Source organism: Theropithecus gelada, chromosome 4 (assembly GCF_003255815.1).
Source record: "Theropithecus gelada isolate Dixy chromosome 4, Tgel_1.0, whole genome shotgun sequence".
Lineage (NCBI taxonomy): Eukaryota > Metazoa > Chordata > Mammalia > Primates > Cercopithecidae > Theropithecus > Theropithecus gelada.
In genome coordinates this window covers 43,419,425-43,446,948 of record NC_037671.1, presented here as the reverse complement: position 1 = coordinate 43,446,948, position 27,524 = coordinate 43,419,425, and the positions used below count along the sequence as shown (strand labels likewise).

The 27,524-nt window shown below is 39.1% G+C and overlaps 1 protein-coding gene across 1 annotated transcript; it reads right to left on the bottom strand.

Moving 5' to 3' along the window:
• Positions 1–4,600: 4,600 nt before the first annotated feature.
• Positions 4,601–27,057, bottom strand: LOC112623263 (adenylate cyclase type 10-like). Its single transcript, XM_025383583.1, has 12 exons — positions 26,934–27,057; positions 26,418–26,473; positions 25,491–25,674; positions 21,703–21,836; positions 20,887–21,015; positions 19,116–19,388; positions 17,824–18,159; positions 13,090–13,178; positions 6,717–6,834; positions 5,653–5,722; positions 5,227–5,576; positions 4,601–4,832 (listed from the first exon to the last, which is right to left on the bottom strand). Exons 1-8 carry the CDS (start codon positions 27,032–27,034, stop codon positions 13,159–13,161), a joined length of 1,233 nt encoding a protein of 410 aa, XP_025239368.1. The 5' UTR covers positions 27,035–27,057; the 3' UTR covers positions 4,601–4,832; positions 5,227–5,576; positions 5,653–5,722; positions 6,717–6,834; positions 13,090–13,158.
• Between the last annotated feature and the right edge of the window lie 467 nt (positions 27,058–27,524).

The following is a 27,524-nucleotide window of genomic DNA, read 5'->3' as shown; positions in this document are numbered from 1 at the left end:
ACCACCAAGAGTTGGTTCTTTGAAAAGATCAACAAAATTGATAAACCTTTTTAAGCTACACTAGCCAAGAAAAAAAAAAAAAAAAAAAAGACTCAAATCACTAAAATACAGAATGAAATCGGAGGGACAACTACTGGCATTAAGATATGAAAAAGGATTATAAAGGAATACTATGAGCAATTGTATATCAACAAGTTAAGATAACCTAGGTGAAATGAACAAATTCCTAGAAAGACACAAATTACTGAAACTGACTCAAGAAGAAATAAAAAATTGAATAGATCTGTAACAAGTAAAGAGGTTAAATTAGTAATAAAAAAAAAAAAAAAAAAAAAACTCACAACGAGAAGCCCAGGCCCAGATGGCTTCACTGGTGAATGCTACTAAATATTTAAAGAATTTAAAAACCTACCCTTTACAAATTATTCTAAAAAATAAATGAGAAGGGAATTCTTCCTAACTCATTCTATGAGGCCAGTATTACCTTAATCCAAAAAACAGACAAAGAAATCACAAGAAAAAACAAAAACAAAAACACTACAGACCAACATCCTTTATCAATGGAGATGTAAAAATCTTCAACAAAATACTAGCAAATAGAATATAGTAACAGATAAAAAGCATTATACACCATGCCAAAGTGGGATTTATCCCAGGAATGCAAAGTTGATTTCACATATAAAAATCAGTCAATGTGATATTATACCATATTAATAGAACAAAGGACAAAAACCACATGGTCACCTCAACAGATGCCAAAAAAACATTCGACAAAATCTGACACCATATCATGTCAAAAATACTCAACAAATAGGAATAGAAGGGAATTTCCTCAAGATGATAAAGGCCATCTATCAAAAGCATACAGCACACTTAAAGGTGAAAGACTGAAATCTTTCCCCCAAGATTGGGAACAAGACAGGAATATTCACTCTTTGCCACGTTTATTCAACATTGTACTAAAGGTTCTAAGAAAGAGAAATTAGAAAGGAAAAAGAAATAAAAGGATTCCAGACTAGAAAGAAAGAAAAGCATCTATTTTTAAATGACATGATCTTGCATATGTAAAATCCTAAGGAATCTAAAAAAAAAATTTAGAGCTAGTAAGTTCAGCAAAGTTTCAGGATGCAAAATCAATACACATTATCTAACTTGTCTGAGATAAAAAGAAAACTATATATACACAAAAATCAGTTGTATTTCTATATATACTTGCAATGAACAATTCAAACATGAAATTTAGAAAACAATTCCATTTATAATAGTATCAAGAAGAATATGATATTTAGGCATAAATGTAACAAAAGAAGTCTAACATTTATACATTAAAATGACAAAATATTATTGAAATAAATTAAAGAAGACCTAAATATATGGAAAAGATATCCCAGTTTCATGGATCAGAGGACTTAGTATTGTTAAGATGGCAATTCTTCCCAAATTAATTATAGATTTGAGGCAATCCCTATCAAAATTACAGTTGTCCTTTTGGCAGAAATCGATAAGCCAATCCTAAAATTTGTATGTAAACACAAAGGACCCAGAATAGCCAAAACAATTTTGCAGAAGAAGAGTAAAGTTGAAGGATTCACACTTCCTGATTGTAAAACTTACTATAAAGCTACAATAATCAAGACTGTATGGTACTAGCATAAGGATAGACATATAGACCAACAGAATAAATGGAGAGGCCAGAAATTAACCCATTCACTTAAGATCAACTGATTTTCAACAAGGTCGTCAAGACAATTAAATAAGTGAAAGAATATTTTGTTTAAAAACAAATGGTGCTAGGACAACTGGATAGCCACATGCAAAAGCATGATTTTGTAACATGACCTCACATGATATACAAAAAGTATCTCAAAATAAATTGAAGACCTACATGTAAAAGCCAAAATAAAAAGTCGATTTTTCTCTCCTGGAAGAAAACATGAGTAAATCTTTGTGACCTCAGATTAGTTGATAGTTTCTTAGATATGACACTTAAAGCACAAAGATCCAAACTAAAAAATAGATACATTGACTTCATCAAAATTAAAAACTTACATTTTGCAAAATGATTTCGTCATGAAAGTGGAAAGACAACTTACAGAATTGGAGAAAATATTTGCAAGTCAAACCCAATAAGGGTCCAGTATGCAGAATATATTTTTAAAACTTGTAATATGTAGCAATAAAAGGCAAAAACTCCAATTAAAAAATGGGCATATAATTTGAATAGACATTCTCCAAGAAGATATACTAGTGTCCAGTAAGCTCATGAAAAGATGCTCAACATCATTAGTTACTAAGGAAATATAAATCAACATCATAAGATACCACTTCATACCCACTAGGATAGCTATAATAAAAAAGACAAACAAAAGCAAGTGTTGGCTAGGCTATGGAAATTGCTGGTGAAAATGTAAAATGGTACAGAGGCTTTGGAGAACAGTTTGACAGTTCCTCAAAAAGTTAAACACAGAATTTCTGTATGACCTGGAAATTCCTGGAAATGCCAAGATAGGTATATACTCAAGAGAATTGAAAGCCTATGTTCACACGAAAACTTATACATGAATGTTTACCATAGCATTATTTATAACAATAGTTAAAAACTGGAAACAACCTAAGTGTCCACCAACTGATGAACAGATAAATAAAATGTGGCATCATGTGCCACAATGTGGTACAATGGAATGTTACCTGGCCATAAAGAGTAACCCTACACCATAAATAAACCATGAAAACATTATGCTAACTGAAAGAAAAAGCCATGTATAATAATTCCATTTATATGAAATGTCCAGAATAGGCCAATCTTTAAAGACAGAAAATATATTAGTGGTTACAAAGATTGGGGAAAGAGGAAATGGGGAGTGACTCCTAATGGGACCAGAGTTCCTTTCTGGGGTGATAAAAATGTTCTGGAATTAGATAGTGGTGATGATTGTACAGTCTTACAAATATACTATAAAGCACCGAATTGTATACCTTAAAAGGGTGAATTTTTTCTCAATAAAAAAAATGCCAAAAGGGAATGCCAAAAAAAAAAAAAAAAAAAAAGGATGAAGTACTGCAGGGTGTTATTACCTATCACCACCATTTGTGGGAAAGAAGGTTGCAGTAACTATATACTATTGCTTACATGTGCATAGAATAATTTTGCTAGGGTACACAAGGAAGTGGTAACACTGATTATCTCTGGGGAGGGCAACTGGTGTCTGGAAGACATAGATGGGAGAGTTTTTCACTGTTATACACTTGTTTCTTTTGAATTTTCTACCACATAAATGTAACATCTACTTTTAAATATAAAAGCTGAACCAATAATAATAGCTACCAGTCACTGAGTGCTTACTATATGCCAGGTGCTTTAGAATCATTTAATCTTCACATTGACAGTCTTTTGTCCTATTTTTAGGACAAGAGGATATTTTATCTCCATCTACAGAAAAAGAAACTGAGGCATATTGAAGGATAAATTATATGCCCAAATGAATGCAGCTAATAAGCAGCAGAGTTAGAATTTCAGCCGAGCCTATCTGGTTCCAGAGTCCTCGTCTGGATTGCTACTCTATATTACCTCCCAGAAATTTAAAGGAATGAGGGAGGAGGACACAAAGTGGGTGAGAAGAAGAAAGGAAGGAGTAAGATGGGAGGAATGCAAGGGGGAAGATGAAGGGAATAGAGGGACAGGAAAAAGAAAGGTAGCAAGAGGGAGAAAAGTGGAAGGAGGAAATGTATAGATTAGATTGCATGATTTAAAGGGTAAGTGCAGGCCTCCCTTCCATAAACGTCTCCCTTCCTGTCCTTAAAGTTCTGATCTTGGCCATTTGAAGAGAATAGTAAAGACTGGGTACAGGAAAGCCTAGTTCCCATGAAAGCCTGCATAGCCTAGCATAATCTCTGGAATCAAATCTGAGTTAGAAGCTCAGCTCTATCATTTTGTGGCTATGTTTGTGGGGTAAACTCTTTCTAGGCTTCCATTTCCTCATCTGTAATATGGGATAATAATAGTACTTGACTCACAGAATTGATATTAGGATTTAAACAATGTATTTCAAGCACAAGTAAGTAAATAACGAATTGCAGCTATCATAACATTAGCAAATTCACTCTATGGACACTAGATGATTGAGTTACAAAGTGTAAGAAATCAATGGGAAGATCATACTCAGTGGAAGAAACACCATCAAATAGATAAAGGCCAAAGATGGCAACTCCAAAGAGAAGAAAAAGGGAGAAAGCTAAAGTTACACATACTTTGGCAACTTCGCAGTTTTACCTGGGAATGGCCAAATCACACAGCATAAAGGAGAAATGGGTTCCCACAACCCTTTGTACCTCTCAAAAGACTCCTTGACTTCTTAGGAGCCCATCACCAAATCTGTGCCAAAAGAGGGCAACACGAAGGCACTCGCACTACCAGCCCTCCTTAAGTAATGGCAATTTCTTTATTAGGGTCATAGTTTTTCATCTGCTAATGGATCTCACCTTGCAAAAGATGGAATCAGTTCATCTTAAAGCCTTCCAGGCCTGCTGTCTACTCCTGGTTTTAACTTCTGGTAGAGTTGTGCTAATGACTTTTAAGAGTTAAAAAAAATCTAAGTGGCACGTTTTAGAAAAAAATAGTCTTTTATTTTGATAAACATATAGATAGCAGTAACTATAAAGGCTAGTATACTTAATATGTACACTATATATTTAAAAGGAGAATCTGGGGCATTTCCTTGTGTTATATACAATAAGAGAATCATGGTCCCTTCAGGTTATTGTTCTTTTAACACATACATCTTGAGTTTCTTCTGCATCCTTGTTCTCCTTGACATCAGCCACTCTGTTAAATCCTGAAAGAAGGAACATAAAGAATGTGATAAATACAAAGAATGTCCTCAGCAATTACAAAGTTAATAGCGGCCCTGGGAAAGAAGGAGATTTGCAGGGCTCTGAGGAAAGGAACTATATTCTTTCCTCTCCTTTTCTTGCCTAATGTTATCATTCACCTTCACAGACATTACATTGTGACTTCTAAGACCTTTTTCTCTCCTTAGTGACCATCCAGTTATTCCAAGGAAACAACCCAATTGCTTTGGCTAAAAGCAAGGAAGAACTTTCTATGCCTAAGGGTTACCAATACTGAAACAAAGAGCTGAGAGAAGCTGAAGAAATTGCTGTTTAACAATAGAAGGGATTCCTATCTGTCCAGGCAGGGCCTAGCATTAGGAAGAGGATTATACTTACCTCTGGAGCAAGGACTAACTCCTTACATCTGTGTGTCCCTTTTTACTTCAGAAGTGCAGCCTTTGACTGCTCATGAGTAAGAATCTGAGACTGTCTTTATGTCTCTCACACAAGGGTTCCAGGAAGAAATGCTTACTCTGTATTCCTAAATTTCTTTTCTAAGAGTTATTTTCCTGCAGAAATTCTCCTTTTATCCAAATCCTGGTCAAGCAAGTGTCAAAAGGTCTGATGCTGTTAGTCAGGGACATGAATTCTCTCTTTTCACATCTCATTACAGAGGCCTTAAGCTCAGATACCCACTGGTGATAGACAGGGCAGGTCACACATCGAGAGAAGAACTCCTTAAAGTACTGAAAGGAAAGGAAGGTCCATTAGCTCTGGGATTAGTGCATCATTCTCCTAACATGCCACTTCATCAGAACTTACAAAGGTCCTCATTCAGCATATTCACTCATGGCTGAGGGAACAGGGAGGAGTTACTGATGGCAAAATAGGCCTGGAAAACTGGTTTTGGGATACAGAGGAATTGCAATGTGTTTTAGACTCAGAAGGGCTATAGGGAGATGTGTCAAATTACAGACTGAACCATAGAGTACAGGTCCACTGAGCAAGGCTAAATGTTAATATTTTAATGATACTGGGTAGTAGCTGGCAAAGGTGGAAAGAAACCCAGTCCAGAACTAGATACAATAATATCTGGCAGGATACATAAGGTAGGTGGAAACTTTCTAGGTGGAGAAACAAAGGATTCAAAGAGTAAAGGAAGATAGAACCAGTAAAAGGGAAAACAAGGAAGAGATGCAGGTGGTAGAAAGAGCATCACAGGGTAGAACTAAGTGAATTAGGTGTTAGTTGAAGGACAGCTGAGAAACAGGTACCTCAAGGGTTTGGCTGCGAAGCTCTAGAGGAATATGCATGAAGATACCCTCTGGTATTTTCTGTAACATTAGCACATGGCACTCTAGGAATCGGACAAAGCCATGTGCACCAAATAGTGAAGCATTGGTTCTTTTCACCAACTGGCAAGCCTTGGAGAAATAGTGCTCAAACAGGCCCCACTGTGATTCCTGGGCAAACCTGGAGGAAAAGAGTAATAGCTCTCAGCAATATCTGCTGCTTACCAACCATGACTTTTGCTTAAAATCGTCACTTCTTTAAGGCTGTAAGACCTTCTGGACAGTCAGAATTGTGATGCTAGAAAGTGATCAAGGCTACTAACTCACATACAAGGAAACTTAAAAAGAGACCAATTATATTCAGCCTTGCTATGGGTTACTCCAGCAGTTAAGTGTAACCCTAAATGTAACCCTTGACCTACAGGCCAAAACCTGTTAAAGGACAAAAGCCCTTTTAATAAGATGGGAGGGTATGGGAGATGAATGGTCTTTAAAAGTTGGTTAGAGATGTTCAACAGTCCTGTCAGGTGGGGAGAGACAGCTTAAATGACTTAAATGTCTATCCTTTTCCACAACCCTTGAGTAAGACATTACCACATGGCCAGGGAGGAGTGGACCCCCAGCATGACATTGCTCTGAGAGATCAGAACACGGCTGTGCTCGTAGATTTGAACGAAACGCAGACACTCACTAAAGGGCCGATACAGCAATCCTGTGGACAGAGAAGGTAACCACGCTAGTATATACTATCAGTGTAGGAACCAGGGTATAGAAGATATGTGATACAGGGAAGGAAACAAGACCCCAAAGGCAGACACCCCTGAATCACAACATGGTTCCCAGACTTTAAGGAGCCAGAGGTCAGGGGCAGAGGCCATGCCTGAGGGACAGGTTCATGACTGCCTGTATTCCAAACCTAGAGCCCCATCTGAGGTCTGAATCCCTCAGGAGTACAGCAGAGACCTGTGCAAGATTTACCTTTTCCATAGAGCAGCAGATCTAAGCAAGCAGAGTAAAAGCAGGCCAGGCCAAGGACATCATTACCCTGAGAAATGAGCGCCCACTGACTCTCCAGTACATGGACACACAGACCAAATCTGCCGAGAGACAGAGCTAGGGAGTGAGGGGGACCAGCTAGGGAGTGAGGAGGATGGGTAGGAAAGGAAGGGGTCTTACACCTTCAAAGCAGCCTAACATCCTTTAGATCTCTTCATAGCTCTATTTATATAGAGAACATCTATGCCTGGGATCAGACCTATCTCTAGGCAAAGGAAGTGGGAGACTGCCACTGAGGCAGTTTCCAGGGTCTTCAGCTGCTGCAATTTTCTATCTCCCTGCAGAGTTTTTTTTTTTTTTTGAAGAAAGTTTGTCCATGAGCCCCCAAGTGCTGAGGAATATATAGTAGCTCTGACTCTGCATTTCCACTCCTGATTCTTCCACACTTAAGATAATGTGGCTGGAGTGGCCAAGGGAAGGATATCCCGGGGTGTGGAAATGGAATAGCATCTCCCTCTCCACTCCAAACTTCTCTGGGAAAATATACACACCCCTCTTAGGAAACAAATACAAATGACAGAAAATGATCTTAATACTTCTTCTTCAGAAATGCAGATCTGAAGAGAACTGAGAGAACCAGATTCTCCAGAGCTGGTTTCTTGAGGTGTCTGCATATCTCACGAGCTTGAAAACCTGAGGAGGTTCAAGAGTACCGTGTGAGGTCCAGCTGTGAACATGTACTCTCTAAAAGCCCTAGACCCACCATCCCTAAGTCCCTTTACCCAGCTTGATGGAGAAGTCAAGATGGCCAAGGCAGAGCTTGGTGTAGGCCAGGGCCTGCATGAGCTGAGCTGTGGCCAACAATCCCTCCCTGGAGAACCAACATAAACTGCTTTTCTGAATGGCCATCTGCTCACAGTGCAGCCACTTGTCCTTGATGCCCATGCTCTGGGAGAACTGAGAGAGCTCCACATAGGTAGAGACAACCTGCAGGGAAACAAACACAGGGCAAAATATTCCCATTGTACATTCATGTAACATTTCCATTTTGTTCCTTTCCTATGTAAGAGCCTATTATGATGCCTTGCTGCTCACTCAGTCTAAACTCCTGGTATTCCACAACTTGCCTCCAACCCAACTAGAAAAATATGCTCCTTCTCACCCCTACACTTCTAACTGGATCATTCTCACTGCCTGTTCTTTAAACAAACCACTTTCTCTACAAGCTCCTGCTTTTCCTCTCCAATCCATGACTTTCCCTTTCAAAACACTGATTAAACTACCTCTTCTTTGTTTTCTAATTTAAGACCTCTGATATTTGCTCCATAGAGCTCTTCAAGGCTGCTGACTAGATCTCTATGTAACTATGTGCACATCTGAAATAGTGTTCTATATAACTATGTGTGCACTTGAAATAGTGTTCTCTTCTTGGAACACTGTCTTCCCTAGCTTTCCAGCATGCCAGGCTCTGTTGGTTTTCCTCCTGTCTCCCTGGCAACTTATTCTCAGTTTCTTTTGCTGGTTTCTCCTCACCACTCTGACCTTTTAACACTGGAGCTGTTAACAAAGTCCCTGGAACTTTTCTATACTAATTCCCTTGGTGTTCTCACACAGTCCTGTGACTTTAAACAGTATTTGCACACTGATGGTTCCCATATGTCTATTTCCAGCTCAGACCTCTCCCATGAATCCCAGACTTGAATATTCACCTGGACTCATATTCACCAGACTTGTCTCCACCTCGATGTCTAATGGGCATCTCAAATAAAATATGTCTAAAGCCTAGCTCCCAAATCTTCCCCCAAATCTGTTCTTCCTGCAGACTTCCCTATCCCAATTAAGAGCATCTCTGTCCCTCTAGAAGTTCGGGTCACAACTTTTTGGATTATCCTTGACTCTTCTTTCCCTCACATCCCAGAACTGATCCATGAGTGAATCCTATTGCCTCTAAACCCCTAACCTTTTTTCCCCACAATAATCAAAGCTATCACCATCTCTTGCTTAGATTACTGCATTAGCTTCCTAACTGGTCTCCCTGCTTCCTCCCTTGTCCCCTTCATGTTACTTTCAACACAGCAGACAGAATGATCTTATTAAAATATAAGTAGATACTGTCACCCCTCTTCTCAGAACCCATTAACGGCTTCCCATCTCTTTCAGAGTAAAAGCCAAAACTCCTACAGTGGCCTATCTAGGGTCTGCACCATTTGCCACCCCACCCCTTCCCGGTCCTTCTGACCTCATCTCTTGGTTCTCTCCTCCTCTTCCTCCCCTCCAGTCACACTGTCTTTCAAACACAGAGGATATACCTTGAGCATTCACTGTGCCCTCTGCCTGGATACTCTACTCCCAGTCAGTCTGACTTTCTCGCCTCTTTCAGATATTTACTCCAATGTCACCTGCTCAGCAAAGCTTTCTCTGACCACCTTGTTCAAAACTATACCCCACCCCTCACCTCACAGAACTCCATATCCCCTTGCCTCCACTTTATTTTGCTCCACTGCATTGATTATCACCTAACATACTGTATATTTTACTTATTATATTTCCCTGGAGTCAAGATCAGTGCCTGGCATATAATAGGTGTTCACCAAATGGTTCGTTGTTGAATATGTGGATAAGACAGAGAGAAAGGTAAGACACTAAAATGAGGAAGACACATTTCCTTTTGTTTTTTTCCTAAATCAGCAGTTTTAAATCTTTTTTAGATCACAGGCTTCTTTGAGAATCTGATGAAAGCAATGACCCCTTTTCTTCCTCCTGCCAGCCCCCAAAGGTTCTTTTGAATATACACATAAAATTCTGCATTCAGTTCTGGGAGTTCACAGATAATCTTATACCTGGAAACCCATCTATAAACTGCAAACTGAGAAACCTCACTTGAACACATGATCAGCGTTGTCTGGGTTATTGGAGAACCATGCTAAACCAGGAACTTGGTTTCTGAGTGAGGTCCAAAGGTAAAGCAAGGATCTGCTTACCTGGGCTTCATTTGCAAACTCCTCAGCTGAATTCTTCTGCATAAGAGTAGCCAGGCAGGCAAACCTGTAGCTACTGGCTGTGGCCTCCAGGTTATAGAGCTGCCAGAGTAGGGACAGGCAATGCACCTGCTGCTGCAGAACTGCCAAATTCTTCTTACTGTTGCAAGGCACAGGGTGGTTAGCACACCCTTATTCTTTACTAATGCCCAAAGTTCCCTCCCTACAAGAGCTCCAAGTCTACTCATCATGGGGCCATCTACAGATGTCCAAATTCAGAAATAGTCCTTGGTTCCCACTACTCCTAACTGCATATGCCATTTTAATTAATGCCTCTTGATCAGGAAAAGTTCAGAGAGAGGTTTCAAAGAAAGATTCATTCTTTAAATCCCTATTTGCTACATGTAATTGGCTGGGGGAGTAAGGTGGAAGAGTTAGAACTGTATGTTATATACTTATTTGTTACATGCATATATATATATATGTTATATATCTTGTTATATATCTTGTTATCTGTTATATATCTTGTTATCTGCTTGTCTGTTAGATGCTTGAAGATTATTTGATAGAAAAAGAGTAGTTTTAGGTCAAAAAGGCAAAGCTCAGGCTAGTTAACTACAGTCTTAGGAAGCCTTCTCACTTCTCACTAGGGTTGTTTGGAGGTTGGCTCAGGGTACAGGGATGCCAATACTTTTCCAGGAATGTCTGGAAAAGGACACCAAACCAGGTCCAAGGGAAATTCCTTTTCAGCAGCCGAAGGGCTTTCCTAGCCAATTTTTTGGCTAAAGTGATGTGTCCCATGTTGAAACAGACCTGGAGATGGGAAAACAAGAAGAATTAATGTAAATACAAGGTTTTGGATATAACACACTGGCTCTTTCATTTTGAGATGTGTAGTTGGGGTTACTGAGGTGCTAAGAGTGAGCTGAGCTAGAGCATAGCCTGGTTAGCAGTCACCCTAACAAGCACCAGTATGGCCATAAGTGAGTAAAGGGTTGAGAAAGTAGGATTATGGAGAAAGTATCCTCCTTTCTCATCTCCCACACATTTGTCAGTGGGCAGTAGAGGAAGGCTGTGATTTAAAATGTGATGCTGCTAGACTGAGAAGGGATTGTCATTTGAGTGGAGACTCAGATGCTCTCACATGACATAGAAAGCATCTATAATATCACCAAATCCTTTATCTCTCTTCCAAAATAGGTTGACTCACAGTAGATGTGGGGTGGGAGCTGGGGAACTACCTTGAAGTTATCCTATATCTTCACATTCTAAGGCTGAATCCCTCAAGAAAGTGATAAAGTCTGTGTGATTCTAGAACAAAGAACAATCTTGGGAGGACTGTACAATAACTCTCACTTATAAAGGGAAAGAATAATTATTTAACTTTGCTCTGAAGACCTCTTGGCTGAAGCATAAATAATGCAACAATGTGACAACTCTAATACTCCCTTTGGCCTTGAAGACATTATGTACCTTAAGTTTACTATCCTAACCAAATTATCCTAAGGTTTACATTAAAATTAGTTTACATATACTCCAATGAGCAAATTAGTTTATATCTACTTCAATGAACATGAATGGATAATTCACAAAAAAATACAAATGACCAATAAACCTAGAAGAATGATGTACCTTATTAATTAAGAGAAACACATTAAAACAATATAACTTTGTCTAGGAATTAGCAAGGTTAGAAAAGACTGGTAGTATCTGATGTTAGTAAGGATATGAGGAAATGGGAAAAACTTGAGTTGATACAATATTTTTGTTTGGCAATTTGGTGATGTATTTATGAATTTTAAAATTGTGTCTTAGCATTGCCACCTTTGGAAATTTCTCTTACAAAAACACTCTCACAAGGAGAGAAAGAGATACTTAAGAAGAATATTCACTGTAGCAATGTTTATAATAATTCCCAAAATAGAGATAACCTAAATGCACCTGAAGAAGGGAAGAGCTAAGCTATGATCTAGCCAATGGAGTACTTGGCAGTTGCAACTATGTGGTGGATCGGTATGCACACCAATATGTAAATAGGTTCTGTCTGTACTATTAAGAATAAAAGCAAACTGCAGGAACAAGAAAATGTAGAATATGATCCTATTAAAAAATAATGGAAAACAATGATATGGCTGTGTGTGTACAGTTGGTGGAACATGCATACAATTATTAATTATGGTGGGGGGGTGTAGGATTAGTGGGAGCTCTTTCACTTTCTACCTATTATATATTTCTATATTTTAAATGTGAATAAACCTTTTATCACATTATCACATTTATAATCATACACAAAAAACAATGAAGAGATTTTAAAAGAAATAATAGGGTAACCCTCAAGGAGAAATAGCCAGCACTTCAAGGTCACCCCTGTCCTCACCTCTGACAGAAGACGGCAGAAAGTAGCCTCCTCAAACTGACAGATCTTCACTTTGTGTTTTTTCAAAAATGAAAATGCTGAGGGTTGGCCCAGAAGACTGCTTGCCTTCCTTAAATAAAAGAAGGCCTCCAAACAGGGCAAGGGATAAAGAAACCAGATTAGGATTAGGATGATGCTGGTGTGATTAGGGCAAAGGCTGGAGTAAGGTTATGATGAGGGTCAAGATCAGAATTTGAAACAGATTTGGACTTCAAGCTAGAAACAGGAGCTGGACTGCTTGTGCAAGAGTCAGGGGCAGTGCCAGCACAGGTTGGTGCTATTCCACTACCATATTCCCACTTCATGTTTTTTCCTAAATCCTTTCTAGCTCTTCTCTCTCTCCTACTTTCTTCCACTTTTCACTCATGGTTATGATTGTAAGAGATCTCAATCAAATTCTCAAAGTAAAAGGCTCAGCTGAAGGGCAGATTGCAGAGCCTGCTCACCATATAATTGTCTGACAGGTCCAAGGAGGCAGCCGCAGCCTCCAGCAGGTAATAAAATGCACAGGTCGTTTCTCCAATGACCAAGCAATGCTGGGTGAGGGGTGAGAGCACTAACTTCAGGATATCCTTACAGTGACAAGGCTTTGTGGTCAACAGGTCTTTCTCAGGGCTGGTCTGAGCCAGCTTCCTCTTCACTTGATCTAGGAACTCTTCCTCTGTTCTTTGTGGAAAGAAAATGGAAAACTGAGAGTGGCCACCTTTATTGGGGCATTACCAGGTCTCAAAGTCACTTTTTCCAGGAAGCTTTCCTGTATCATTCATTAATTATTTGTCTATCCTTCTCCTCAATTACTCCATAAAATTTTAAAAGTCAGGGACCAGAGCTGTAACTGCAAAGCTCTATTAGGAATTTTTAAAAGCTGAAAGCCAATCTAAATAGCTCAATCTAAATGGGGAAATACCACACTTGAATAGTTAAATAACAATCTAAATGTTAAATAAAACATAAAAATGATACAAAGCAATAATAATACATTTTTTCTGATAGCATATTTGAATTTTCTAATACCACATTTTAATATTATTTTATATATCATCATCTAATCCTACAACAACTCTCTCATTCAGGCAGGCAAAAATTACCTCTTTTAGGTCATTGAGGCTCAGAGAAATTACATATAGCTTCGTACTGAGAAGTAGAACCAAAACTAGAGCTTACCACTTTGACTTCTAATCTAGTGTACTTTTCACAGGCACGCTGAGCTCAAAAGTCAGATCTCTCTAAGCTATAATGATCTAAAAAAGTGGAGACTGAGGAGGGCCTTGAAGGATGGTCAACATACTGATAGGTGGAGAGATGTGGAGGTCACTCAGCATTTTACAAGGGAGAATTGTGTGAGCAAAGACACACAGGTTAGTGTGTCTTTTTGTTTGTTTGAAAACAGTAAGAAATTTTTTTTGATTTTTTTTTGAAATTTTTGTTTCAAAACAGTTTTTTGTTTGAAAACTGTAAGAAATCAAGTTAGATAAGTGGGATGGGAAACTGTATACAGAGTGGCTGGTGCACTCCAGGTAGGGACATTGAAACTGAAAAGCATTAGAGATCCAGGAGGTACATGGTTAGGAAATGTATGTTCATTTTAATATCATCTGGGCTAAAATAATTAAGAAGACAAATCTATAGCTGGAAATAAAAATGCTACATATAAAATGCACTTAAAAGCTATTAAAAGGCTGCGTGTGGTGGTTCACGCCTGTAATCCCAGCACTTTGGGAGGCTGAAGCTGGTGGATCACCTGAGGTCAGGAGTTCAAGATCAGCCTGGCCAACATGGCGAAACACTGTGTCTACTAAAAATACAAAAATTAGCCAGGCATGGTGGCATGCACCTGTAACTCCAGCTACTTGGGAGGCTGAGGCAAGAGAATCGCTTGAACCTGGGAGGCAGAGGTTGCAGTGAGCCGAGATGGTGCCACTGCACTCCAGCCTGGGCAACAGAGACTCCATCTCAAAAAAAAAAAAAAAAAAAAAGGAAAGAAAAACGTGTTTTTAAAAAGTTTTTCTCAACCATTAAGAAATAATTTCCCACCAGGCGTGGTGGATCATGCCCGTAATCCCAGCACTTTGGGAGGCTGAGGCGGGCAGATCATGAGGTCAGGAGATCGAGAGCATCCTGGCTAACATGGAGAAACCCCATCTCTACTAAAAATACAAAAATTACTAGGGTGTGGTGGCACACGCCTATAGTCTCAGCTACTCGGGAGGCTGAGGCAGGAATCACTTTGACCTGGGAGGCAGAGGTTGCAGTGAGCCAAGATCACGCCGTTGCATTCTAGCCTGGGTAACAGAGTGAGACTCTGTCTCAAAAAAAAAAAACAAAAAACAAAAAACAAAAACAAAAGAAAAAGAAAAAAATAATAATTTCCCTATAGAGAATCAAAAATTGCCTTTCCAAATATTCTCTGTTAACCTTAATACTGGGCTTAGTACAAGAGTCACCACTCCTCAACTGCAAGTGACATAAGTGGCTTAGTTTAATGGTCATCTTTCTGTCACTTTTGGTCCCTCCATGTTCACCCTCAGCATTTCTGTCTACCTGCAGCATTCACTTGAGAAGGCCTCCTGAGTTCTGGATGGTTTCATCTGGAATGGAGAACTATCTGTAGGGAGAAAAAAAATATGATTAATTCTCCATGTTTGGATGAACTGAGGACATTTTAAATTCTTGACTACCTTTCTTCTGCAGTTTACAACCCAAAATTAGGATGGTAGTTTGTAAATTCCTTCACAACTACTTGTGATTCAAATAGTAACTCTCATCATTCCCAAACCTTCAAACTAGTTCTGATTTTGAAGGAGGCACTCAGTATTTTCAAGATGAAGGAAAAATAAAGAATGTGTCCATCCTGGTTTGCTGGCTATTTCTAGTAGTGGAAATCCCTGAATACATATGGATCAGGGTCATGACCAGATCAGAGTGAACTGTAAAGGCTAAAACCAAGTGGAGAAAATTGTGATAGTATAAGATACCACAGTTCCCTAGTCAGTGACCAAGAGAGCTTTCCAGCTTTATGTAGCAGGCTTTAAATAGCCTTTATCCTACAGATTTGATTCTTGTTCTGAAGCTGCCTTCTAACAGATAACAGCAAATATTAGGAATGATGTTGAGATGTTACCCATTGCAACTCACAGCATGGATGGTGGGACTGATAAGGAGTCTAAGAGGACTGTTTTAGGGAGAACTTGGGTTAAGTAAAAGGACTGGCTTGCTGATGATAATGTTAAATCACAGCTAAGATAACTGAGGATATTGGCAGCTCTACTGCAGTACACAACTCCAAGAGGCACCCTCATATCATAGCCTCTGTAATAGTACCCTCTGGAGTCAGGCAATGCCAGGTCTGCAATGGCAATGCACAAAGGCCTCAGGTCTGGGAAGCCTCCTCAGGGTTCTGCTGGGCTGAGAAGGTCTTGAGCCTTTTTCCTATGGATGGACCAGGCTGTCTAATCCAAAGCAAAAAAAAAAAAAAAAAACAAAACAAAACTGACCTTTTTATTTATTTATTTATTTATTTTTTGAGACAGAGTCTTGCTCTGTTGCCCAGGCTGGAGTGCAGTGGCTGGATCTCAGCTCACTGCAAACTCTGCCTCCCAGGTCCACGTCATTCTCCTGCCTCAGCCTCCTGAGTAGCTGGGACTATAGGTGCCCGCCACCAGGCCTGGCTACTTTTTTGTATTTTTAGTAGAGACGGGATTTCACTGTGTTAGCCAGGATGGTCTCGATCTCCTGACCTTGTGATCTGCCCACCTTGGCCTCCCAAAGTGCTGGGATTACAGGTGTGAGCCAACAGGCCGGGCCAAAACTGACCTCTTAAAAGCAAAAAAGTCACACAGGAAATATGAACAATAGCACAGTTTCTTCACAATACCAGACTTTGGAAAGCACAACAGGTACGAATGCACATAGAGCTCATCAACCAATGACTAATTGCTCCAAGTCATTGATCCACCTTCACAGTCATGATGTTATACCTAGAAGAAGAATTGTATCATACACCAAATCCCTCATTTTAGCCTTTTGTCGACAACTATCTACCATTTTCCACATACCATCACCCCACCCCCAATACCAAACCAACTCCCTTTTATCAAAGTAGGGAAAGAGGATTTGGTTGGGTCTTGATAGCTATCTTCAAGTATGGAAGAGAGTATAACTATGAAAAATGGATGAAGCTACAAGGAGGCAGCTTACATCCTGATGAAAGAAGAAACTTTCTGAGAGCTGGAGACGATGAGTTGTTCTGTAAGGTAAGCTAACTGAAAAGGCTAAACAAAGAGGAATGACCTCATATGTTTAACAGGCTATGGTGAGTATCTATTAACCAATAAAACCTTCTTCAGGTAGCTAACTCCTACTTATCCCTCAAGACGCAATTCTGACATTATCTACTTCAAAGGAGAATCTTCACTGACATATTTCCCCAGCTGAGTTAATGGCCCCGTCTCATTTTCATTGCTTTTACCATGCCATACTAGAATTCTCTATCTATATGTGTGTAGTAACCCCCAAAACAGATAGCTTCAGAAGTGCAAAGAGCAAGGCTTATTCACACCATATTCCTTGGTATAGAATCTGACACACATAAGGACTCAATATGTGTGTACTGAGCTGAAAAATAATAGTAATAATCAAAACAATAGCTAAAGGGTATTGAGCAATCACCGTATGTCTGGCACTGTTCAGAGCACACTACATATTTTAACTAATTTAATCCCCACAATGTCCCAGTAAAGTTGATATTATTATTAATTAATTAATTTATTTATTTTGAGACAGAGTCTTACTCTGTCACCCAGGCTGGAGTGCAGTGGCATAATCTCGGCTCACTGCAACCTCCGGCTCCCGGGTTCAAGTGATTCTCCTGCCTCAGCCCCGCGAGTATCTGGGATTATAGGCGCCCACCACCATACCTGGCTAATTTTTGTATTTGTTGTAGAGAGGGGGTTTCACCATGTTGGCCAGGCTGGTCTTGATCTCCTGACCTCAAGTGATCCGCCCGCTTCAGACTCTCAAAATGCTGGGATTACAGGTGTAAGTCACCGCACCCGGCCCGTGAAGTTGGTATTGTTACTGTCCCCAATTGATTGAGGTTAAGTAACTTGCCCAAGATTGCCAATCAGAACAAATATGATCTCTAAGGTAGTCTTTAACTCTGAGATTACATTTTTTTAAATCTCTAGTACTTAAAGAATAAATAAGTGGTTCTTTCTACCTACTTTTCTCCTTTAATCTGATTTCAACTTTTTGATGAAGAATTCCAAGTACATGAATACCCATATATCCTCTTTCTGCCTCCTGGGTTTACCTTGGGGAGAAGGCAGCTGCAATTTTTCTGTGATCACTTGTGTTAGCACTGAGCCAGTATCTCTGTAAGGACAGAATCGAGAGGTCCCCTTGGAATTCTTAGTAGAACAAACTGCAAAACGGTGAAAGGGGACAAAGTCTCCTCCATGGCAGCTCCCACAGCGGCAGGCCAAAACTTGGAGAAAGCAGGCACATTCGAGGTGTAAAGCTATCTGTTGTTCCTTGGGCCAGAGCTCCCAAGCAGCTGCCTGTAGTAGAGGCACTCCAAATTCCAACACCTCAGTTTGAGGTAGGGATAATTCTTCTTTTAGCCTGAGAAGAGAGGCTGAACCACCATCTGAAATTTAGGAAAATCTAAGTGAGATTTTCCCTTATAATCCTTTGTGCTTCAATATGGCAAACTCTCAAGCACATGGCTGCTAGTGTGTATGAAAGTTCTATTTACAACCCTAGGCTAATATTACTGCCTCCTTTGTATAAAAAATTTTGTACCATTCTGAGAGTGATACTGACCATATCTTGTATAAAGTACAACAGAGAAGAAATGATCAGTGGTACAAAAAAATCCTGTACTTCTATACCACTGATTTCTTAATTGTTTCTCCTAAATTGAGATTTTACTTCAAATTACTACAAATGCCAAATCATAGGAAATGCTCTGTTCAAATATAGGGCCCAAACATATTTCAAAGTCAAAGGGAAAGTATTTGTGAATTATATGTGCTTTGGGTAATCCATGTTACAATCTTATTCTTTCATATGGAGAATTTGATATTGCAAACTATTTATATCTTGCTTTGTTCATGTCTGTTTCAATTCCACATGTGTTTGTCTTCCTTGTGAGTTTCTAAAATTGGGGATGGTTTATTCTTTTATCTCATTCTTTGTACCTAGAAGCCAATAAAAGATTATGTCAATATTTTCTGAACCAAAAATCAAAACACAAATACTAACACCTGGGTTAAAAAGGAGATAGAATTCCTGAAATGAAGACAAGTCTGAAAAATACAGGATATTTTTTCACTACATCCATGTCTCCTTCATGGTTTAAATGATAATTTTCTTTCTGTTTCTTAGCCATAGGCTTTGAGAGAGAGACCCTCAAACTGGGTGTGGTGGTATGCACCCATTGAGCTCAGGAGTTACAGCCTGGGCAACATAACAAAACTCCATCTTTAAACAAACAAATGAGAGAACCCCTTGATATATGATATTGATGGTCTTTCTGAACACAGATACCCCCACAGGGACTCTTTGTTCAGACCTGAGTAAAAGGGAACAGCCCTTCCTTACCTAACTTTGTTTTCTTCTCTTTGGTTTCATCAATTATGTCAATAGAGGAAGGCACTAATATGGGTTCAGCAGGAAGCTCTTGGCTCTTGTCGGGCCAGCAGAGCACATGTATATCCACAAGAGCTCTCAACACCTGAAGTAGCTTATTTTTATCCCAGCCAGGCAGGAGGTGCTGCAGCAAATCTATATGGAAGGAGTGCCCAATGATTGCAGCACACTTGACCAGCAACTGTTCCTCTGGGCTCAGTTGATCCAGTTGGCTTACTGCTATTTCTGCCAAAATCAATCAGTCAATCAGTCAAGCAGCAGTGAACAAGATTTCTACAAATCTAGAATATATCATGTTGAAAGTCTGTACGTTTTTTTAAAAACAAAGATGTGCTTTTCATCTACCCATGTCTACTGCCCCCACCTCAATCCTCCCTACTCTACTTAGCCAAACTTCTTTGCTTATGCTAAGAATAACCTCTGCTTGGGAAATTGAATTTGGACTGGTAAAACTGAATGAACTGGTGGTAAGCCACAGATTTGGGCTTCCTTGGGTATAATCATTCTTGTAAAAGGTCATGCCTCTTGCAGAGCCTGAAAGCGATGCCTGTTTGGGCCATTATAAGAGATACGGCCTTTAGTGGGTCCATGAGGCCTCTAAGCACCCATGAGTCATAGTTTCATTCCCCACAGCTGAGCTATTACTTGAGGCTCCAGAGAATAGCCCCTGGAGTGCTATGCAAACTCCTGTGAAAACTCTGACTGAAGAAGAGTACCTGCTGCTGTCCTGTTAGCATCCTGTATTTCCTTCTGAGTAAGAAAAGCCATTGCTAAGCATGGTCTATCACAGCTGTATCAGTGTAAACTGTCTAGTTGAACCTGAAACCTCCAGAGTAAAGAGCTTATAATATAATAGCTAACACTCATGGAATATTTATTATGTGCCATAATTTATTTAATTTAATCCTCAACTAGCCCCATGAGGCAGGGACTATTATTGTCCTCATTTGACTGATGAGAAGTTGACTAACTTATTCAAAGTTCCATAGCCAGTAAGTGCAGGAGTCCATGGTGCCCAGGGTTTTCTGACTCTAGAGCCCTGGCCCTTAACTACCATGGTGTCCTGAACTGCTGTTTCATGTGTGTGTCTTATTTTCTCAACAAGACCACACTGTACTTGAAGGTATGCTTGTTCATCACAATATTCCTCGAGGGCTTAGTATTAGTACCTTGCCCAACAAACACTTGAATAAAATATTAAAATAAGAAAAATTCATTTCTAAGAAGAACATCCCCTCTCCAACTATGCCTACCCAATTCTGATAGCTTCGTTATTCTTATGGCATCAGTCATTCTACTTTGCACTCTTCCTTTTTATTAAACTCTTGCTATGTGCATAACACTGTATCTTCACTAACACCATGGATTTTCTTAAATCTTAGCAACATCATCTCCTTTGCTTACTGTCTACTCTGGAACAAGAATATGCACAAAGGGAAACTCTGGACCTATTTTGTATTAAATAATTGGAAAACTTTTCTGGGTCATCAGTCAGCCCCAAAGAGAACAATAAGCTCATTTAAGTAAAACCTTACTCAAGTAGCCTTACAAGTCTTCAAAGAGCTCTTCAGGCAATGCCAGAACTTATTTCTAGAAGGTAGATTTCTTTTTTAGAAGAAATGAAGCCAGAATGATAATGAGAGACCTACACTCAACTACTCACCAAATTACTAATTGCAATGATATCTGTAATTGGTTCACTTGAGGTCTTCAAGGGACTTACCTTTCAGAAAGGGTGGGAGAAGTACTGTATCCAAGTTCACATCATCCTTGACTGTGCAGACATAAAGTTCCTGGCCTTCTTCAGAGTTGGCAGGAAACATACTATACATTATGGATTTCATGGCATTGGCTATAAAGAAAACAGGCTATGACTGAGGAAAGCACCATTCTCAGTGACTGCAGTTCCAAAGGCACAAAAATATAATAATTTAGTCAAAAAAAAAAAAACCTAAAGGATGAAGATGACTGGAGTGTACCATGGTTTAAAGTGTTTTACCCCACCTGTCTGCCTGTTCTCTAATTTTCTCTTATAAACTAACAACATTCTCTGTACCAATCAGTATCTTACAACTAATCACTATTCCTGTTCACCTTATAACAGCTCTTGCTTCTATTACATCACAGCTCTGGGATGCCTTTCTGCTTTTATACATACTTCTACCCTTTATTCCTCTCATAATTTCCTCCCTTCTCCCATCCCCCATCCAAATCCTCAAGTCAGCCTTCTCATCAATAGTGTACAATTCTTTTTTCTGGACTTTCATGTTTATAAATCCTAATTTCCTAGTCCCACCTCTTGGGCTGCTTATAAAATGAACTATTGTAGATTGATTGGATTAAGTTATCCAAAGCAAGTCTTGAGTATTTTCACCCTAATTGTATAAGATTTGTACAGTGTGCTTATCTGGGAAGGCCTAGTGTGGCCCACAATGTTAGCAAGGAAAAGGTATGTACCTTGTAAAGGCCAAGTGATGTCATGCTGGAGAATGAACTTCAGCAGCTGGACCAGCGTAGAACTCTGGGAAGCTAAGCTTACCTGAGAGGGTTTCCCACTTGCTGTTTTCCTCTTCCTCCTTTTGTAGGTCATGAAAGAGCAACATGTCCTTAGAGAGAAGGTCCTGGCATAGGACCTCGCAATAAAGGGGATTTCCAAAGCACCTGTGAAGGTAGCTGCAGGGAGGTAAGTAAGGGATTGCACATTAGAGATGACCACTTTAGGGGAGCCAAACGTAACGGTACTTCACTCTGAGGAATCTTCTTTTGTTAAAGTCAGCTCCTCATGACGTACACTAACAGAGGGGGACAGAGGCACAGAAATAGAAAAAAGTAATTTCTGATTGGCCTTGAAATGCATTTCGGCAATAACTTTTCTTTCTCAACTATTTTTCTTTTATTGATGTTGAAAGGAACTAACATTCCCTTGCTAAAGGGTCCGGCAGAAAGGGGCCTTATCACATATAACTGACACATAAAGCAAGCCACCCAAGTCCTAATTGTCTTGTGAAAACCTGGGTGGATAGCCCAGGGAGGCAGCCCCTTACTTGATTACAAGAAGACTGTCTCCCTTAAATCTAGTCTTGGGGCCTCATCATGGTTACTAATGCTATTCTCTCCCCCAACTCCAGTAAGACCTGTGCCTTCTCATTTATATTATGGCACTGGTTCCTCCCTTAATGAAGTGCTCAGTTAGTCCTAGCCACTCACATCTGCAGCTCTTGGGGGATGCTCACCACCCCTAGCTCCCAACATGCCATTCTCAACAGCGAGGTTGTTGCCAACTTCGTAATAGGCATAAGGATAGCTTGAGGGCTCTGCAGGAAATGCTGGGCCCAGCCACACAGGGTGAAGATAGGGGTCAACGTCATCACCATCATGATGGGCATACTGGAGAGCAATGTTTCCAAAAACTCCCAGGAAGCTGCATCCATATACTGGGCCTCATCAATGAGGAAAATCAGTGGTGTTTCCCTCGCTGCCTGGAAAGAACAGCAAAGAAACAATAACCTCTGATTAGAAATGAAGTCACCTGGTTTTCAAATCTACCATAAATTTCCCATCAATAATTTAAATAAAATGTTAACACAGGCTAGAGTTTTTGGAGTAAAATATATTCTAAATCCAGGTAATATTTTACTTTATAAATATAAAATCTAGTTCCTAAAAAAAGTACTGGGTTTCTGTGGACAAGAAAATATTCTACCTGAAACATGAAATATGCATCAAAATATTCTCCAAATCAAACTTGAAGCTTTCAAATATTTCATTCTGGCAAAAGCTTCATTTGTGTGGGAACTCATAATACCTTAAAACAGCAATTTCCAAATCAGGCTATGCACTGGAATCACCTGGGAGTGCTTGCCAGCACTCCCAATCACCAGGCCCCACTCAAACAGACTTTAAAGATCTATTTACTTTTAATCACATTTGGAACTCCCACTCCACTCTCCGCTACCTCAAATGACCATTCTAATGTGTTCATTGCATAGTTCTTTGTTTCTATGGTGTTCTTATAAAACATGCATTGTTGTTTTGTCAAGTAATTGTTTTTAATGTAAATGCAACTGTATTACAGATCTCATTATTTCTCTCTCTCTTTCTAACCAGGACTGTGTTTTTAAGATCATTTCATATCACTATGTTTTTATATATTCTCCTGTTTCTAAATTCTGCATTTTATTCCATCATGTTCATGCATGCATTCATGCCGATACCTCCCTGGCCTCCACACTGTTAAGAACATACTTGTTGAGATATATACCCAGGAGTAGAATTGCTGGGTCTAGAGGATACATGTTATTAAAATTTGACTAGTTGCTTTTAGATTGCTTTCCAGAATGGTTATATCAGTTTCTACTCATACAGATTTTTGATTCCATAATCCTAGGTTAGAACATGAGTATCTGCATTTTTAACAAATACTAGATAAAATAGCTATATAACTGCATTTAGAAACTACTATTTTAAATTAAACTACTAAAATTTTATTTAGAAACAGGATCTGGAAGAGCAAAGATCTTTTCTTGTATGCCATGCTGTGTTGTAGGATGAATCTAAGCTTAAAAGTAGAAAATAACAATGAAGATATTGGCAAATAGGCAGGCCAAGAAATGCCTGAATCAAAGTGTGATGTGGACAGATTAAACATAAACTATCTCCACATATTAAGAGTTAGTGACATGTAGTGAAAGTACCCACCTCCTGAAGTACTTTAATAAAACATGCTTTAACCTTCTTTTGTCTGGCCACGTCATCCATGTGTGAAACTTTGAAGGACAAAGGAAACTGACCAGGAAAATTATTACATGTTAGCATTTAAAATGAAAATCCAATAAAAACATGCAGGTTCTCCAAAGGGAACACAAGACAATTCTATTTTGACTGAGAATGGGTTTCTGCAAGTTTGAGCACAGAGTTACAAGGGCCAATCCAACATTAATATATAGTTCAAAGGATGAGACAGAAAGTTCATGAAGGGTTAGAGACAGATATCTATCTCCTTTCCATACCAGACTCTAGTAAAACCCTTAAAGGGTTATGACTAAGGAGTAAATGACAGGTTGAACTTAGCAATGCCATTTTGGGCAGCTCCAGTATCCCAGTTATTCCAAGTATACCAGGATGAAATCTGTACGTGAGACTTGTCAGAATAAGATGCAACAGACATCATGTAACATTGTTTCCTGTGCTAGGCTGAGGCACATGAACTACCAGGAACCTGAGAGCCAAAGTGAGATGACTGCTAATCTATGTAGGCAAGGGTTTAGAGACCCAAGCAAGGCCTGTCTTAAGAGAGCGATATGTTGAGGGATTAGACAGATCTTAGGGTTCCATTCCAAAATACTCTGCAGGGTGGGTAGATTAGGAGAAGTGATAGAGGATAAATAAAACAAATTGTGGACCAGTGAATTTTTAGCTTGTTCACTACTGGATACCCCATAAATCCTAGACCTCTGAAGGCTTTTGAGATCCAGATGCTGGTTTCAAATGATATATTCTGTGGTAAGGGAACAGGAAGGTAGGGTTAAAAAATAAAGAAATTGTAACCAACTCAAGAACACATGGATATAATTCCTGGGGATACGCCACTGGTGAGGGCCACCTTAATGTATTTAGCACTTTAAAATATACAATGCAATCTCTTAGATACCATCTCCTTTAAAATTCACATAAAAACATACAGTACTATAATTGTTATTTCACAGATGAAAAAGCTATGACTCAGAGAGGCTAAGTGATTTGCTCTAGGACATACAACTACCAAGTGTCAGGTTCAATACTAGAATTCACTCTCTTCAAAAGGAGAAAGCCTGAGTTTTGGTGTCAAAGGAATTCCAAATCTTGGCTCTACTATAGATATATATATATATATAAAATATGTATATCCGCAGGTTACTAGATTAGAAAACAATCCTAGGTCTGACTTTCCACAAAATATAACAGTAACCCAATTCAGAAAGCCACTGCCTTCATTACCTTCACAAATAAGAGGTCATTAAAAAGGCAGTGAAGTTGTTCTTCCACTATCCCACGAAGGTGTCTTTGTAGGCACTCTTGCCGGTAATAGGCTGGGCATGTATCAATTTCAAAGAAGATGGCCATGAGGGTCTGGATGGCATAGAAGCACTGCTTGGAATCTGCTTCCTTCAGCATCAATGGCAATACCCTGGTGAATATTACTATGGTCATCAAGAGTCCCTGTATGACACGTAGGTTACTCACTTCACCAGTCCAAGAATGCTGAATCTAATGACACGAGAGTCTCGCTAACAAGGGAAAGAGGCCTCAAGAGAAGTAGGTTCTGACTAAGAAAACAGGAGTCTTTACCTATGCCCTTCCTTCTGTGTCAGGAAGTTTATTTCAGCCAACAGCTGGCTTTTTCCATAGCCTTTTCCACCTTCATACAGAACTGCTTGTCCCTTCTTCTGGTGCAAACACCTCTGCTGTGCCATTTGGAAGGCTTCCAATTCTTTCTCCCGGTCTGTAGAGAGACAGGGAGCACCTAACACTCCTGGATATCAATAATCAACATTATTGATTGTTGCAGGCTTTTTGGTAGATACTCTATTGATTTGAATCAATTTGCAAAGCTAACTCTAAGAATGGCTTTTTTTCTCCAGAATTCCTGGAAGAATCTCATTCATTGATGGGGCTTCATATCTCCTTCCAGAAAATCAATTCTGAGTTAATATATGCTGGTCTTGAGGGCTTATTCCAGAGCCTAAGTAGTAACATTCAGAAAAATTAGGCACCTTGTGGACACAGGTGTCTCTTAATTTTTTGTAAAAATTTTCTTAGTAACAATTTAGTCTTCAAAATCTGTCACTACTATGTAAAAATAATGGACTAATAAGTATAGACTAAAATAAATATAAAGATAGGGGATATACAGTGTGGGTGACAACAGTCTTGGTGCTATTTTCATTATTCTAAGGATGATGAATTTTTCTCTAAAGATGATCCACAATAAGCTGTCTGATCTTAATAACTAAACTCTAACTTACAAAGATTAAATATTACTAAATGTTGGTGTTTCTCAGGCAGTTATAGGACTTCACCTGAAATCTGAATACTTGACATGGAAAAGAAATAGTAAATCCTCTTCAAAATGAATATAATTTCACTAAGAAAGTTGCTCTCTATTTTTTAACAAAGCTTAAAAGCATTTAGTCTTACACTGTTTTGTTTTTTTAAATCACATTTAGCTGTCTATAGCTGAAACAAATATGATTTAAGTTACAAAAGAAAACATACCTAACAAAGGGCGATTTTTGTTTCTCTTTCTTGCCAAATGTCTTTTTCCAAACATTCTGGGAAAAAGAACAAAGTGAAATGTATCTGTTAAAAATAGATTAGGAACAACTATCTTCATAAACAAATACTTTCAGATAATTAAGAAAGTACAGAGTTCTGAATAAAAAGGTTTTTAAAAACTAAAAATTTGGGGGGAGAGGGAGTAAAGAGGGAATATTATTGATTGTTCCAGGCTCAGGGAAGTAAATGAATGGTGAAGTACACAAAGAAAAAAAGAACAAAGATCTGGGTTAGTGACCTATTGCTATTCTCTTCCTGTTGGAGAACAGGATATTCACTGAAGAACTAGCTAAGAGCTAAACATAAAAGCTAAATCTCTCAGACACTAAACCCTCCTTTTGTGTGTCTTATTTTAGCATGCCAGTACCAGCAGCATCTTTTTTTCCAATTTCATGTAATCAAAAACTTACTGTTCTGTAAGAGATAAGAATGAACCTATCACACAATGATACTCACATACATCTTCTGTGGCCAAGATATTCATATATCTTCCCTGGGTTGGAGATGTTTTTCATCATTTTCTCTGGGAGTTTCTTGAAATTGTAAGCAGGTAGCATGGATCTTAGATATGTTATCTCATCACAGGACACCAAACCTGGATAAGCAGTTATCATTCTGGCCGCAAGACTCACTTTTGGACCAATAACTGTGTCAGAAAGACAGGTGGAGAATTTTTGGACCATGTCTTCCACCTTCCTCCCTTAACTCACAAAGATAACAGTCCAATGTCCTATTCTACCTGTGTATTCGTGTCTTGCTACTGCTCCAACCACGCCACAGAATACTGGTCCATTGGTGATACTGATGGAAACAAGTCTAGAGATCAGAAAAGCAATAATGGATAAACATACAGTCAGAAGCCTCCAAGTCAGGCACTAGATCTGCCGCTCCCTAGATCCAGAAGTCTAGTTTTAGAGCTTAGAGCTTAGAATGGAAAATGCCAGAGGTTGCTGTCAGTCTATATAACATGAGGGGTACAAAGTACTGAATATTATGGAGAGAACCAAAAGAAACAGAATGGTTCCCCTAATTCAGGAGTTTTAGTTT